Below are 15,232 nucleotides of genomic sequence, written 5' to 3'. Positions count from 1 at the left end.
TATAAAATATATGAATGGATTGAGTTTTAAGTTTACTTTTCATTGATATAAATTTAATCAACTAATATATAACACAAACAAAGATATTTACATTGAAAATTTAAATATAAAAACTTAAAAAGTCAAAATAGAATATTTAAAATAGGATGGAGAAAATATCAAATTTGATACTTATTTGAAATGACAGATTTGCCCATATGAGAACAGCGACTCCATTAAAGGTTCGTTAAAATATAGAACCCTCTACAGTAATAATCTTCATATAAAAGACTGAGTGAGGATCCTCTTAAGTTACTCAACTTGACTAGTCAAGCTAAAGAAATCCCAATTCTAACATTTGAATTAAAATCAAATTTCAAAGATAAAAAAATTAACTTTAAATCTTTACCTTTGATTTTTTTTCATCCAATAAGTGATATTTCAAAAGTAAAAGGATGAAACAAGTATATTTAATAAAACTTCAAGGACCGTCCGTACAATTAACTCTTTTTTCTCTACATAACATGTGATAATTACGTCTCTCTCACACACAAACACACACATTAATTGGGTGGTGAAACAGTGTCCCTTTCCTTCCATTTTCCGATCAACCACCTTTCCCACCACCGCTACCACCGCCGTAATTCTCTCTCTCTCTACCTCTTCATTTCCTGACCATTAATTTCCGGCGACTTTTTTATTCTTCACATTTTCACATTTTCACATTTTTTTATTGTTCCTTCAACATTCCGTACTATTAGTATGTTTACTTGAATTTTAACGCATTTATTAACAAAATTATTAAGAAAATTTTCGTTTCCCCTTTATATTCTCTCTCTCTCTCTCACACACACACATATATATCTTTATATATACATACACTTATTTACCTGTTGTATACATACACATATATACAGACGCATATATATATACACACTTATTTACCTGTTGACTGTTGTATATATATATATAGAGAGAGAGAGAGAAAATGGAGTATGTGGCTGTTAGACACCCAAGCTTGGGTGTATATATATACATATATATGTAAATGTTTTCCTCTTTTGCACACTAAAAGAGGATAAACGGAGTAACCGGTATTTCCGTTGCCGTTTTTAGCTTTTACATGCATAAAAATGATAATGACAGCCCTAAGGGTTGTAGGGTTGTCATTAACAGCTTATTACATGTATAAAAAGTAGTACTTTATATATCAATAACCGTCCCCTGAATTTTCGCAAAACAAAATACAAATTTTAATGCATCAAATTAGTTAATACTGACAGCCCTAAGGGCTGTCATTAACAAAACTCTTTTTTTTTATAATCGGTCATCTCAAAATGTTTACCTAGCGAGGTTGGGGTCTTTTCGGACAAGACGTTTTACCACTAGGCCACTTTGAGATGGTTACTATTAAGTACTTGAATGTGTATACATTTTTGTTTAGTATTGAGTGTGCTGTTTGAACATATATGTGTGTGTTTGCTCTTGATTGAGCATTATTGAGCTATTTTTGGTGTAAGTATGGGTTTGTGACGTCATTATATGAATTAAATATGTTAGAAAATTGAAAAGAAGAAGAAAAGATAAGGAACAAAAAGTAGATTAGGCATCAATTTGTTAAATAAAACTTACCTGGACTTCACCCCAAGATGTAAGAGTCTCTACTAAGTAGGCTAACCCCGAATGGCATTCAAAAAGTGTGTTTATGACCTCAACTGGTTTGTAGATGAGTGTGTTTGGAAAGTATCTGGTATCGAACTCAAGGAGGTAGTCGATTTATTAGAAAATTATTTGGTGGAGTGGACCAGTTGGTTGGGACCACCGTTTGAGTTGGCCGTTAGGTGAGTTTGATTTACCTTTCGCACGATGGACCTAGGGTGCTCTAGCTTGATGCCGTTAGGTTTGCCGGTAAATCAACCTTTTTGGTAAGGGGTTTCTAGATCTAAAAGTGGTTTAGTGGTATCACAAGGGTCAGCCCTTGATTCTTAAGGATATAATAATATTTCTCGGGCCAAGAAGTGCCAATTTTAGTTAAAATAATGCTTTGCTGATCATGAAGTTAGGGCACACTTTGATTATTTATGAAAATCTTTATTATAATAATATCTTTCTTTGCAGATGTTAAGTCTACCTATTTTTATATTAATCATCGTAGCACATGTAAAGTCTAATGGTCCTGCACTTTTTCTTAATTCCATGTTAAGCTGACTGTTATATTCTATAATAATTGTCTTCTTGTAAGTTTTGATGAATATGAAAGGATCTCTGTTCTGTTATGTATTTTTTGGTACCACTTGATTTTTGGGACCCACTTTCATTTTCTTGCAATAAAATGAGTGTTTTATTACCAACTTTATAGTCATATTCAGTTTAACTGCTATCTTCTTTTTTCTTTTCACCAACCAAAATAAATGCACTTTCACAAAAAAGGTTTAGCAAACATAGATATGTATTATATGATTTTAGTTACAAGCATTACTTTAAATTTGTTATATTGTTTTGTGTTCTAAAACCTTTAAACTATATCAGTGAAAGTTGGCCCTTCCTTTGACTGGACCAGATAAACACCTATGTTTAGTTATGAGCGGAATTGAGTGTCGTTGTTTCTGTTTATTATTTTTTTAATCTTTTTTTGGCTATTAGATTATGATTGGTTAGTTTTGTACCTAATATGTTTCAGGTGCTTTGCAACAGACCTTAGAACTACTAGTATTTGCTGGGCTGAAATTGTTTTTGTTAGTCGTTCTTTAAAGTTTTCGTATATTATGTAAAATATCATGTAGCTCAGGCAAAAACATGAAATCCTTTCATATTTATTATAATAATATCCTCGACTACAGAAAATGTTATATGCAATGTCAGTCACATGCTATTATAATAATTTACGAACACTTTAAATATGAGGATCTCATGTTTTTGCTTGAGTTACATGTGAGCAGTGTGAGTGATTCATTATTAATGCAATCTGAAGATCTCCCATAGAACAGCTGTAACGAGAATAACTTTTTGACAGGCACTTTATGGTAATTAGTAAAGTAACCAAGTTTAGTATTTTCAAACCTGATAGTGCTAGCAACATTATACTTGTGCTGGTAAACAGATATCTCTATGATTAAGTATTTTGATATATTGCTTACTATGTTTGATTTGTTTCATCAGGGTCAAGTTGAGCATTATTGCAGAGAACCTGCATCTCAAAAGTAAGTCATTTTTGGAGAACTGTTTACCTCTTGAAAGCATGTTTGATTGCGTATTTCATTTGCATTCTTATATATATATATATATATATTGAAATGTTGTTCACGTTATTCTTAGCTTTTCGTGTGTATTGGATGCTAGAGGTGTCTACAACAGGTTGTTTATTGGTTACTTTTATGACTGTGTCTTATTTTGGAATCAGAAGTACGTGAAGTTGGTAGCGTTTAGGCCGTTGGAATTTATTATTCTGGTGGAACTTGGAAGTGAATGCTGAACTTCAATAATAAAGGCAATAAGTAATGCATTTGTTCCATAACAGATTGATTTGAACCTCAAGTGTAGGTCTATGAGTGTGTCCAGATTAATCATTTCATTCATTTGTCCAACTGATCAATGCTTATTCGCCAAATCTCCAGATGATCTCTTTTATTTCAAGGAATTATCTTTGATCAAAGCATGCTAGAGAGTCATAGCATAGAATAATGAGGAATTGAGGACTTGGTTGTTGATACAGACCCAGTTGGGTTATTGGACTCAGCTGTTGGCTGGTCCGATCCAGCTACTACTGGACTACCCATTTTAGGCGCCAAAAAGAAAGTGGGAAAATGGGAAAGGGCTTTACAGCCATTCAATCAGGAGCAAAAATTAAGAGGCTGAAATGAAGGGATTAAATTTAGGAATTGTAATAACTGCTCTATTTTTTAGGATTTGTAACTGCTCTATATAATATTTAAATATCTCATTTCCTGCTCTAGTTTTCCAAGTCTGGTTTTATCTTTGATAATCATCCGTTGTCCATTTCATTTATCAGGTCAATGCTCTTTGTTCTTTAAGCCTGGTATTCTGCATCTTGTTTGCAGAAAAACATCAAAAGAACTATTAACTTTACCTTTATCTATTTGGGGCACTCTAAATGATTATCAACTTTGTGAACTCATAGACTCACAGTTTAAGGTTCATCAGTTTACATGGTATTTTTATGATTTTCCATATTTTGTAAGATATATACAAGACACATATATCTGTGGCATTACCACATTACCACATTACATATATGAGATTGGTAGAGAATAGAAAGTATGTGTTGGGTTTGAAGTCCTTTGGGCCTGTTTTGGCCTTTTTAATTGTTTAGGGGGCCTTATTAGGTTTTCTTGTTCACCAAGTTTTCAACCTTAATCTGTTAGCTAGATATTCTGGTCACTGTAATTGTAATTCTTGGAGTTGTACTGAGCTAAACAAAATATCCTAGTTGCAGCGGTGGATTAGTTCACACACATTGTGTGAGATACCACGTTATATTTTCGTGTTCTTTATTTTATTCTTTATTGCTTCCGCTGTGCAACCTGTTCCTAACAGTATACTTGATTTGGGTTAATTAAAGTATCATTTGAGATAACCTACCTCTTGACAGTAGTTCATTATGTAGGTATAGTTGCTCTCTATTGCAGACTGATTATTGCTCCTTCATTATTAACATCTGTTATCAGTTCTTCTGCCGTACCACCTTTTTTTAGGCTCTTATATATGATGCCTTCTTATACAGAGAAGATGCTATTACGGTTCTGAATACTTTGAATGAATTTTCAGAAAAACCTGGTTATGTCTGAAGTATGCTGGGATTATGGTCCTGGAGAAGTGGATACGGGATTGGTTAAGTTGGAACCAAATTCACTTCGGATAGCACGTGAGCAAAATGAGTGCCTTGCAGACACATCCCTGCACAATCAGTTCAATGTTGTGGGACGAACACAAGACCCTGAACCGAATAAGAGCCCCAATGGGTCAAGCACAGGCCAAAGTGGCACTTGTATCGTGGATCAGGAGAAATCACCAGTTGATGATTCAACCCCTTGTTCTACTTCACCAATATCTTCTATGCCAGTTTGTCGCCAATTTTGGAAAGCTGGAGCCTATGATGAGGAAGCGGTTTCTGCGAACACTCATGGTAGCTCGCTAACAAGTGGTGCGTCTCTTAGTATATGAAAACTTCATTCTCATGTCCATAATCGTTTTCAGTTTTGGAATAGATTATCCGATCGTTGTGAGTTGAAATCATAATTATCAGTTTTATTATAAGGATTATTCTGCTTCTAATTATCTTTCTCATTTCAGTTTTGGCTCATCGGTTTAATTGGAGCTGCTTCTGATGTTATTATCGAAACTAATTTACACTCTCCTTTTTAATCTAATTGACCTTCACTCCCATTTTACATGTCCTATTTTTTTTTTTGTTTTTCACAAGACGTCTTTTCCTGTCATTTGAAATCCATCAATAATCAGTATTTGTCATCTGACTACGTGATTATCACATCTTCTGAAAAAGCATAAAGCACATCCAAAATAGTATCTCTTATTCCTGTTTTAACTAAGATTGATTATATGACTAACCATTGAACAATTTCAAGTAAAGAACTGTTGGATACTTCAGAAAGCTTAAAGAGTCACTTAAGTTCTTATTGGTACATCATATATGTAGGTTAAACCTGATAATTAGCTTATGTTGATAAGTATAACACAATCAATAACTTGAATAGTTTTTTCATGCATTTTGTATCAAACTTTAATAGTTTATTATGTAATCAACAGCTGGTTCAAGAATTAATATACACCCAAAGTTCCTTCATTCAAATGCTACTTCACACAAATGGGCATTTGGTGGTATGATGAGCTTCATCCTGTTTTTGTTCTATACACTGTGTGCTGTATAATGAATAATGAAGTTATTATTTACTTATTCCTAACTTGTGTTCTATTTGATTTGTATTTGTAGCCATTGCAGAGCTTCTTGATAATGCTGTGGATGAGGTGGTCATGTTGAAATTGCTAGTTGAACCCTTTTTTTTGGGATATTTCTTTTAAATTATTTTTCGCAATCAACATTCTCGTTGTTACTTGTTTGTTGAGTAATTGCTATGTCTCTGAGTACATTTATTATTCATGATTTTCACTTAAAGTCTTCCTTCGCTCCATCACTTACTTTTTTCTTGATTACGTGAAATCGAAAAGCACACGTGATTGATATTTCCTTCACAAATTTTATATTGGTTACTTGATACTCTTCCATGGTTCACCTATTGTGTAGATACAAAATGGAGCCACTTATGTATACATAGACAAGACCATAAACCCAAGAAATGGAAGTCCAGCATTGTTATTTCAGGGTAATGTACGATGTATACCAAAGAAATGTTCATTGTGTTTTAGCCTTAGGATTACCATCTTTGTCATTTTCCATCTTTGGAAAGAGTATCTCAATTTATGTATGCATGGTCTTCTTGATGATTAAACTAGATGACGGGGCTGGGATGGATCCAGAAGGAATGCGCCAATGCCTGAGTTTTGGGTTTTCAGATAAAAAGTTGATATCTGCAATTGGAAAGTGTATGAATTTGACCTTGTCATTGTGGAAGTCATATCTATTTTCTTTTTTGTCATTTGAATTAGTTTTTGGTTGTCTACTTGACATTTAGATGGAAACGGCTTTAAAACCAGTACTATGCGGCTTGGAGCAGACGTCATAGTCTTCAGCCGCTACTTTGTTGAGAGGTATGCTTCTAAAAATTGCTGTTGTCAACATTATTGTATCTCATATTATTTTTCTAATATATAACTAGTGTCAAGGTTTGATGGTTCGAATTATGTATTTTCTTGTTACATATAATAATGAATACCAGAGAAAGTCAGAAGTTTGACTTTCTGAAATGGGATCCAATTTTTTTTTTTTAATGTTTCATTCTAAGCTTGATCCGTTCTTTGTTTTCTGATTATATTCTATGTTTGATCTGTTTGTTTTGTTTTCTGATCTTCATCTTCATTTTGTCCTTGTTGACAGTACCTGGACTTATACTCAAAGCATTGGCCTTTTATCATATACATTTTTAACTCAATCAGGATATGACAGGATCGTTGTTCCAATGGTGAGAATTAAAATTTCTTCTTGTTATCTATGCGGGAGATATCTGCACACATTTAAGCATTGAATTTATAAACTGCAGGTACACTATAAATTTAATTTTACGAAAGGTTGTTTTGAGTCACTACAACCAAAAAGTAATGAACAGTCAAATTCCAACTTATCAGTGCTGTTGCAGTGGTCTCCGTATTCAACAGAGGAAGAGTTGCTAAAGCAGGTAAGCAGTAACTTTTCTGTATGGGTCAAAGCTGGAAAGCTTTGGCTTTTACAATTTGTTTTATGACAACATAACAGGGTTTTACCAGTTTAAGATGAGAGAAATATATTATGATCTCATTATTACTGCTTTATACCATAATATCCTAATTCACAAAATGATCCATGTGTTTGATGGGCTATTACTTTTGTAGAATGTAACAAGCATTTATTTTTTATTTTTTTGGTATAATGTAACAAGCAATTATGAACTGTGTAGTTTGAACACCTTGGTTCTCATGGGACAAAAGTAATTATCTACAACTTGTGGCTCAATGATGAGGGTAAAATGGAGCTTGATTTTGATTCGGATCCTGAGGTTTCAACTTCTTACTTTTTCATTTCTTCAGGGCTACATCTTTAATGGTTATTCTAGTTATATGTTATTTCCATGAGTGATGAGTCATAACACAATCTGCTGCAGGATATTCGTATTGGCTGGGATGGAAGCAGTAAAGCGAAAAATAATTCTCGGAAGGCGATAAATGAAGATCACTTAGCCAATAAGCTACAGTATTCTCTTCGTGTAATTTTCGCTTTAGAACTCTATATGTATTCAAATGCTACAATATACGAGAGTGGCAAAATGGGTTGGTGGGTAACAGGTCATAATGGGCTCGGGTTAATAAGATCGGTTGAGGTGACCCCGAAAGACTACTTTATTTATTATAAATAAAGCCACTTGGGAGGTTTCAATATTTATTCAAGAATGTAGAATCTGGGCATAATTCAACTTGTTTTTTAGATATAAAACTGAATATACGCATTAGCAAGTAAACGGTCCAACTTGTCACCCCTATGATGTATGAACAAAGAACGATGAAGAATTTCCTTAAATTTCTACATCTTCTCCTGTGTTAGGCATACTTATCTATCTTGTACCTGAAACTGCCCGACACGTTCTGCATGATTTTGCGTGAAAGAGTGGTTCTCTATCATAATATTGCAACAGAGTTAAAGCATCCAGAGTTTATCATATATAGAGCCCGTAGTGATGGACGCCGTGAGGTTAAAACATGTTCTTGGTTATTTTACTACTTACTATTAACCAGTACGATAACTAAAGAGTTGATCAATTTCAGGGTGAAGTGGTTACCACGATTGGGTTCCTTAAAGAAGCCCCAGTTGTGAATATCCATGGTTTTAATATCTACCACAAGCGTCGCCTGATTTTGGTGATCTTCAATTTTCCAAATTTTTTCCTTTCATTACAGAATAATCTAAGTGTTGTGTGTGGTGACATTATTTTGTTATCTATTTCCAGCCATTTCTACAAGTTGCTCCTTATTCACACAACAGAGGCCGAGGTGTTGTTGGTAAGTTTGGAGTTCTTGTCCTCGTTTAGAGGTGGCAAAATGGGTTGGTAGTAACAGGTCAAAGGGGGTGCTTTGTTACGGGTCAAAGTGAGTTGAGTTTGGTTGATCCAAAAAACTTTTTGTGAAAAAGCTCAAACTTCTTGATAAATAGTTTGTGCTCAAGTATATTATCTCAATAACTCTTCAATTTCTTAATCAAATAATGTTGGAAGTTGTTTCATTAAAAAAATATAATTTAGGAGACTCCATTTTGTGTTCATTAGGCATGTTTTCTTAAGTACCTGTCTGGCCCATAAGAGATAGATTTAACCTGAATTAGCTCATTCATAAGTGACAGGTTTAAGTTTTACTTAAGTGACAGGTTTACTTAAGTTTCTCATCACTTTCTATAGGTGTTCTTGAAGCAAACTTCATTGAGCCCACTCATAATAAACAAGATTTCGAAAAAACTAATGTTTTTCAAAAGCTTGTAACCAGATTAAAGGATATGACATACGAGTACTGGTGAGCAATTTATTTCATGTCAGTTATGACATAATTCTGAATAAGAAGCCACTGCTTAGTATTATATCTATGAATGTTGGCAGGGATTATCATTGTGGACTGATAGGTTATCAGCCCCCCAAAAAAGCTCTATCTGTATCTGCTTCTCCTGGTTTAGCAAGTCCTACACCTCCACCTCCACTTCCACCCTCGAGAAAAACTGATGTCGGTGGTGGTTCTAAGAGTTTACCAACTGTTACTCAAACTAACAAGACAGCTGTTACTCAAACCATCTATGAGCCTGTAGAACTAGTATCGCGCTCGACAAAAGGCTCCAGTGAAGGTTAAAAGTTGATAGAAATCATTACTAAATTATAATAGGGTAAATTGCTTAAGAAAAGGTAATCAGTAATTTTTCAACCGAAAGAATCATTTAAGCTCTAATTTACTGGATGTAATCTGATCTGGTTACCTGTAAAAGTCATGGCTTGCAATTTTGAGCATGCTGACTTTTTCCTCATAGCGTGTCTAAACATTTGCTATGTTAAGGTCCCTAACAACAAAAGTATTTGAAACGTTGTGGCTTTTACGGGTGTAAAAGAATTTTTGAAACGTAATATAGACCAAAGTTGATCTACCTTCTTTGCAATTAGCCTTATTTTTTATAATGTTACATATCCATCTATCACATGCTTACTGAAGTTTATGTTGGATTTTTTGTAAAATCAGGGCCATCTTTGAAGAGGAAAATACCTGATCAACCCGAGGATTCTCCATCGAACAAACAGAAGACAGCTAGGAGTGCAGGGAATACAGGGTCATCTATGGTAATAGCTTTTAAAAATAGAAAATTGATACATCTGCACGATATTTGTGTATTTAAATTGGAAGTTATTATTTGTTGGGTGTTCCTATCTTTAATTCGTTTGTAACATCTTGCTCATTGCTTGTAGCATGATAATGCACACAATCAAATGTGGACAAATGTGATGCAAGAAAACAAGAAGCGGAAAATGCAGTGAGTAATGTTTATACATTGCATGCATCTGCGAGTTGCTCTAGTGAATTAGATTTTATTTTGTGTGGTTTTGTAATCTGAGGCTGTTGATGAACGTGTTTTTCATTAAAGATAAGTGTGATCCTGGTGTAGCTGGTTAACGGTATCTTTATTTTTTCTTTCAGGTGCTTGGCATTCGAGAAGGCTGAGGAAGAACTCAATATCAAGGTATTCCCGAGCCTTTAACAATCCAAAGTTGAATTTGATAACCATCAACCACTGTCAGTGTGCAGTATGGGTTGGGTAAATGAGCAGGGCGGTTGGGTATTCTTTTTAGTATGGGTCAAGATGAATTGAGTCGGCTTGGGCCTGGCTGGGACTGTTATTCTCTTATAAGAGATCTAACGTTAGTGGGTTCATTATGATAAGGAAGCTATATTATCACAGATCTAGCCCTTCTTAAAAATGCGATTTAGTGGTTTTTTGAAATTAAAATAAATTTTGGATTATTTTTTAAGTTTGCTGGTTAGACCCGTTGACATGCATTATATGTTAAATTTTTTAGCTCAACTCATTTGATTTGTTCGAGAGAACATAATCCAAAATGACTCGCTTGTATTCAAGGTTGTGATTTTCCCTTTCATTAGGTGAAGTGTTGGTTTGATGTATATCACTTTAGTCTGTTCATACTTTTATGCCTGAGCTCCTTCACTTAATAAAGTCCATTTACCCATATCAAAACATATAAAGGGTTGAAGTGATCAATTGATCACGTTGGGGGTATTAGAGTAACCCAGCACTCTTAAACACAACTACATAAGGATCATTGGTCATGTGCAAAATATGGCCAAAGTGTCTATGAAATCATATTAGTGGCAACATTTACTTTTGTAATTTTCTTGATGTAGGGTTGCATGGTTTGATGATGTATGTGTATTCCTTTGTTGATTCATATTAAATGGCAGGTAATGCAACTTAAAAGTGAGCTACGAGAGGCTCAAAGAGAATATGCTGATTTGTTGTCTAAAATCGGGTGTTTGGAGCAAGTCAAGGGGGAAAACTAAAGTGACATTTATATATGTAGATGACTCCACAAGTGGAGTTTTTTGGTCTTAAATGTAGGGATAGGAAAGTTGTAAATGCCAAAATATAGGGGGTGCAAACTACGGGAGTCGAACTTTTGACCAGCAAGATGGGAGGTACATACTACTACTAGAAGTCAGAGTAAGAACATGACGTAGGTGCAATTGTCACATATGAATACGCTTTATTTGATCCAAGGGTGAATGATGCTCATGTAATTAAGTTCCACTAGAACCAGTTAAGCGAACATTCTGCAATGACTTGAGTACCTATTTCGCATTCTTTATCGCCAATTTTAGTTGATTACGCAGTGATTCACAGGCTTGTTTGAAGTAGACGGGTACTAAACAACTTAATTCATAGGGTAGCAGCCTGCTGTTTGCAGCATCTTTATCCAGTTGGTTTTGACGCATGCTGTTTAATGTTGTCATAACAAGGGTCTATTCATTATCTCAGAACACATCTAAGGCTCTTTATAATTAAAAACATAATGTTTGTGCATTCATGATTACTGCATAAAATTAGCAGAAAGAAAAGATATCAAAACTTTACTTAAAAAAAGAAAAAAAATAAAGAATGGCTATCAATAACCTTATTTACCCATCTTAATTATACGTCAATGTACAATCTTTATGGCAAGAGGTTAATATTTCACAGATAATCCATGCATATCGAAAATATATAGAAATTTAAACTCACCGTTGAAAGCGGTAAGTCACTATCATGTAATAGTGTGATCATGTAACAAATGTATTTTTATGTTATGATGCTTTGCTTTGTGACAATACACTTTCCTTAGCAACATAGAGGATGAAAGTTGTAGGACTAAAACTTCGACAAGCATAGAGGATTCGAATAAATGTGTGCCTAACAAACAAATGGGAACTGCAATCTTAAATGTGGTAATGTCTATGACTTGTCTCTAAAAACTTTTGTACAACACTATGTTGTGTTGAGTGAAGGCGGCATAACTCTGACTGGTAGGTAAAAGTATGAAGCAGAAGGAAGAAGCAATTGAAACTCAAAGGGGCGGCGTCCGTACAAATGCAAAGATTAGTCTTAACCTATTGTTTTCACTAAAACATTTGATAAACAAATATGTTAAAAGTCTTCATTACTTCTTGAGTTCTTGCACGAGAGTCTGATCATGAACAAATTATAAGTTTAGTGAATTTTGCGGTATCGTCTTCAACTTATATAATTCTTGTGAAGGGCTTAACATCGCTGTAGCGGACTGCAGCCATAATCAGGGGGGATTTTGTATATGTATAAATCAAAAAGTTTAAATTGAAAAGAAAAATTAAAAATTTGTACATGACTGTAGCCATGATAGTTGCAGTCCGCTGCATATTCTATTTCCCCTTATTGTGAAATTATAAGTATTAAATCTGGATAGCAGTTTGATACAATATCGCATTGTATGTATACACACATTTATCTAACCATGTCATTCCAAAGGTACTTTTACATATCTTGTAAGATTTTATTTATGCAACATTTGCTGCTACAAGATCTCATTAAACTATTGTTTATATGACTGCATCAAAATTCCAGCTTTTTTGCTTAGAAAAAACTAAAATTCACTATAATAAACCGGTACTTTGAAACCCCATCGATTCAAATATTACAGTTTATAAAAATTTGGTAATGTTAATGTTCTTTGACAGGAGAAACCACTATAAATAAAAGGTCATGATTCATTGTTCTGTTATGGTAGCAGATGGTAAAAACCGCATAAGGAAACTTGAGAGAGACCAAATACAAATAACTCCGAGACATTGAAGAACATTCAAAAGTGTACCCAATAAAGTATTTATAGCCAAAGTTGTGTGGTGTCATTTCAGTTTTTCAAAAAGGAAGTGTTGTCACAAGTTGTGCTACTCGATACAGTTGGTGCAATCTATATACCTGCAAAGTGTGCAAATCGCGGTTAGTTGCCAAGTGAAATTATTAGAGGTGGTTTTTTGTTTATCTGTGGCGGGGTAGATTAGGATTTCATTTTATTTTAATGTATCAAATATTCAAATGTGTAGAATAAAGAAGGAAAACTCTCACACAAAAAATGGGTTAAATAAGTCTAAGTGTTGTCTTAAATGCTAATTATTAACTACTAATTATAAAAATGTTCTAAGTGGTTGAATTGAATGTTGCCCGTAATAGTTTAAGGCTTCATTCTTGAGTTTTTTTTTAAAAGGAAAGGAAAGGGAAAGATAGGAATTTTTACCTTTTTGCATTCTTGAGTTTTTTTTCCAAAAGAAAAGAAAGTGGAAGGAAGGAAAAATCAGGGTTTTTTCCTCCAAAAGTTTTCTGGCCAATTTGGCCTGATTTGGATGGAAAAGAAAGGGGAAGGGTGATTGCAGGTGGAAGGGGTGGTTGCAGGTGGCGGTTGCAGGTGGTGGTTTCAGGCGGCGGTTGCAGGTAGTTGTTGCAGGTGGAAGGGGGTGGTTGCAAGCGGGTTTCTTTTACTTTCCTTTCAAACTCGAGAATGACGTTTTTGAATGTAATCTTCTATCATTCCTTCCCCTATCCAATCTTCCTCTTTCTTTTCTTTTAATAAAAACTCAAGAATGCAGGGTAAGGGAAGTGTTATTTGTACCGCTAAGTATTTACACATTTATCACACACTTGTTACTTTAACAGTTATATAATTATACTGTGGAATAGATCAATCAATAATAGTGATACAATTATCAATTCTCATAGTTTAATATTTAATGCATAACACAATCGCAAATTATATTATTGGGGTATTATTAAAATAATAAAAGTTATGTAATCTTATCCGACATTAAATATTTATGAGAAGAAATAACATTTTTGAGATACTTCGTTACTTTAAAAAGAAAATGTGTTATTTAGCATTACATTAGTATAAGTAAGCGGCTAAGTTAGTCTAGCATACCCTAAAAGCGTTATAATAGGGTACAATAGACGAGCAAGTTAGCAGAAATGCTTAGGCTAACATATAGAAAGCGTCAGTACGTAGCTAATTATTTTACTAAATCGTACTACAATACAAAATATGTAGTGATATTTTTTTCATAATTACTCTTTTTATATCCACATTACCATTTAGTTACATATATTATTACTTAGTATGTATCATCCTTAACATTTGTTAAGGTAAAATTAGAAGAATTTTAACCTTTAAGTTAAAATCAAAAATTAAGATTCAAATTTGATATTTGATTTTTGACCATCAATTTCAATTTAAGAGTAAAAAATTGTCTAATTTAACCTCCTAAAATGATCTCAACTTTAGAATATATCCATATGATATAAAAATAAACTTATACTCTATATCCACCCCTTTTAATTAAAATTAGAATGATCCATTATTTATCCATACAAAGTTATATCCCTGACTCTTTCTCTTTCTTATTAACCTTTCACTTTCCTTCTTAATCTCACTTTTCCTACTGCTCTCTCTCTCTCACACCTAGCTTTCTTCTCAAAATATGTCATGGCAATGAACAACATACGACATATTCAACCCACCACCGACGAAGATTCTGACAGCCTTTTCTAGGACCAGATCGACGATAATAGCCATTAAATCTTTTCCTATCAGATATAAGACAGGAATGTTCCGATCAGATTTACGTTTTCAGATCTACCTTAGATCTATGCTTTTTCCCAATCAGATCGACGACATCAATCATCTCTGTCGGATCCACCATGGTTTCTGGTTGGACTTTATGTTGGTGAACGATGGTGAGTACAATGGTGGTGCCCCGGTGGGTACAGCGGTGGTTCACCATAGTTTCCTTTATCATCTACGACGGTGGTCCACCATGGTTTTTTAGATACTTAATTTATGTATGATAAAAAAAACTGGTGTATGTAATTTTTAAATATTTAATTTATGGTTTAGTACTTGATGGTATAGTTTTAGTGTGCCTTTCATATTTGTGGTTCTTGTTGTTTCCCAAAACGAATAATTATCGATTTTTTTATTTTCATTTTCCAATTTATATATTTAGGTCATGCCTATGTAATAGATGGTGG

The 15,232-nt window shown here is 33.9% G+C and overlaps 1 protein-coding gene across 2 annotated transcripts; it reads left to right on the top strand.

Moving 5' to 3' along the window:
• The first annotated feature begins 536 nt into the window (after positions 1–536).
• On the top strand, positions 537–11,542 carry LOC122608673 (protein MICRORCHIDIA 6-like). Of its 2 annotated transcripts, XM_043781766.1 has the most exons (21): positions 537–619; positions 3,139–3,179; positions 4,765–5,140; positions 5,764–5,835; positions 5,948–5,982; positions 6,260–6,338; positions 6,469–6,558; positions 6,648–6,723; positions 7,010–7,094; positions 7,173–7,307; positions 7,566–7,664; positions 7,770–7,871; positions 8,207–8,353; positions 8,428–8,520; positions 8,610–8,661; positions 9,054–9,165; positions 9,249–9,487; positions 9,874–9,971; positions 10,098–10,162; positions 10,327–10,369; positions 11,107–11,542. In XM_043781766.1, the coding sequence occupies exons 3-21, from the start codon at positions 4,777–4,779 to the stop codon at positions 11,203–11,205; spliced, it is 2,085 nt and encodes a 694-aa protein (XP_043637701.1). In that variant the 5' UTR covers positions 537–619; positions 3,139–3,179; positions 4,765–4,776; the 3' UTR covers positions 11,206–11,542. The 2 variants fall into 2 exon arrangements, with proteins under 2 accessions (XP_043637701.1, XP_043637700.1); XM_043781765.1 differs by lacking the exon at positions 537–619 and having other exon boundaries at positions 3,038–3,179.
• Positions 11,543–15,232: the final 3,690 nt, after the last annotated feature.

This window comes from Erigeron canadensis, chromosome 7 (assembly GCF_010389155.1).
Source record: "Erigeron canadensis isolate Cc75 chromosome 7, C_canadensis_v1, whole genome shotgun sequence".
In the NCBI taxonomy this organism is placed as follows: Eukaryota; Viridiplantae; Streptophyta; class Magnoliopsida; order Asterales; family Asteraceae; genus Erigeron; species Erigeron canadensis.
Note: the sequence above shows the minus strand (reverse complement) of the source record. Positions and strands in the feature narration are given on the sequence as shown.

Coding starts and splice junctions, on each gene's coding strand:
- LOC122608673 (XM_043781766.1), top strand. CDS start 4,777: ATGTCTGAAGTATGCTGGGATTATGGTCCTGGAGAAGTGGATACGGGA. Junction 6,559..6,647: donor GATATCTGCAATTGGAAAGT/GTATGAATTTGA, acceptor CTTGACATTTAG/ATGGAAACGGCTTTAAAACC. Junction 7,095..7,172: donor ACAGGATCGTTGTTCCAATG/GTGAGAATTAAA, acceptor TATAAACTGCAG/GTACACTATAAATTTAATTT.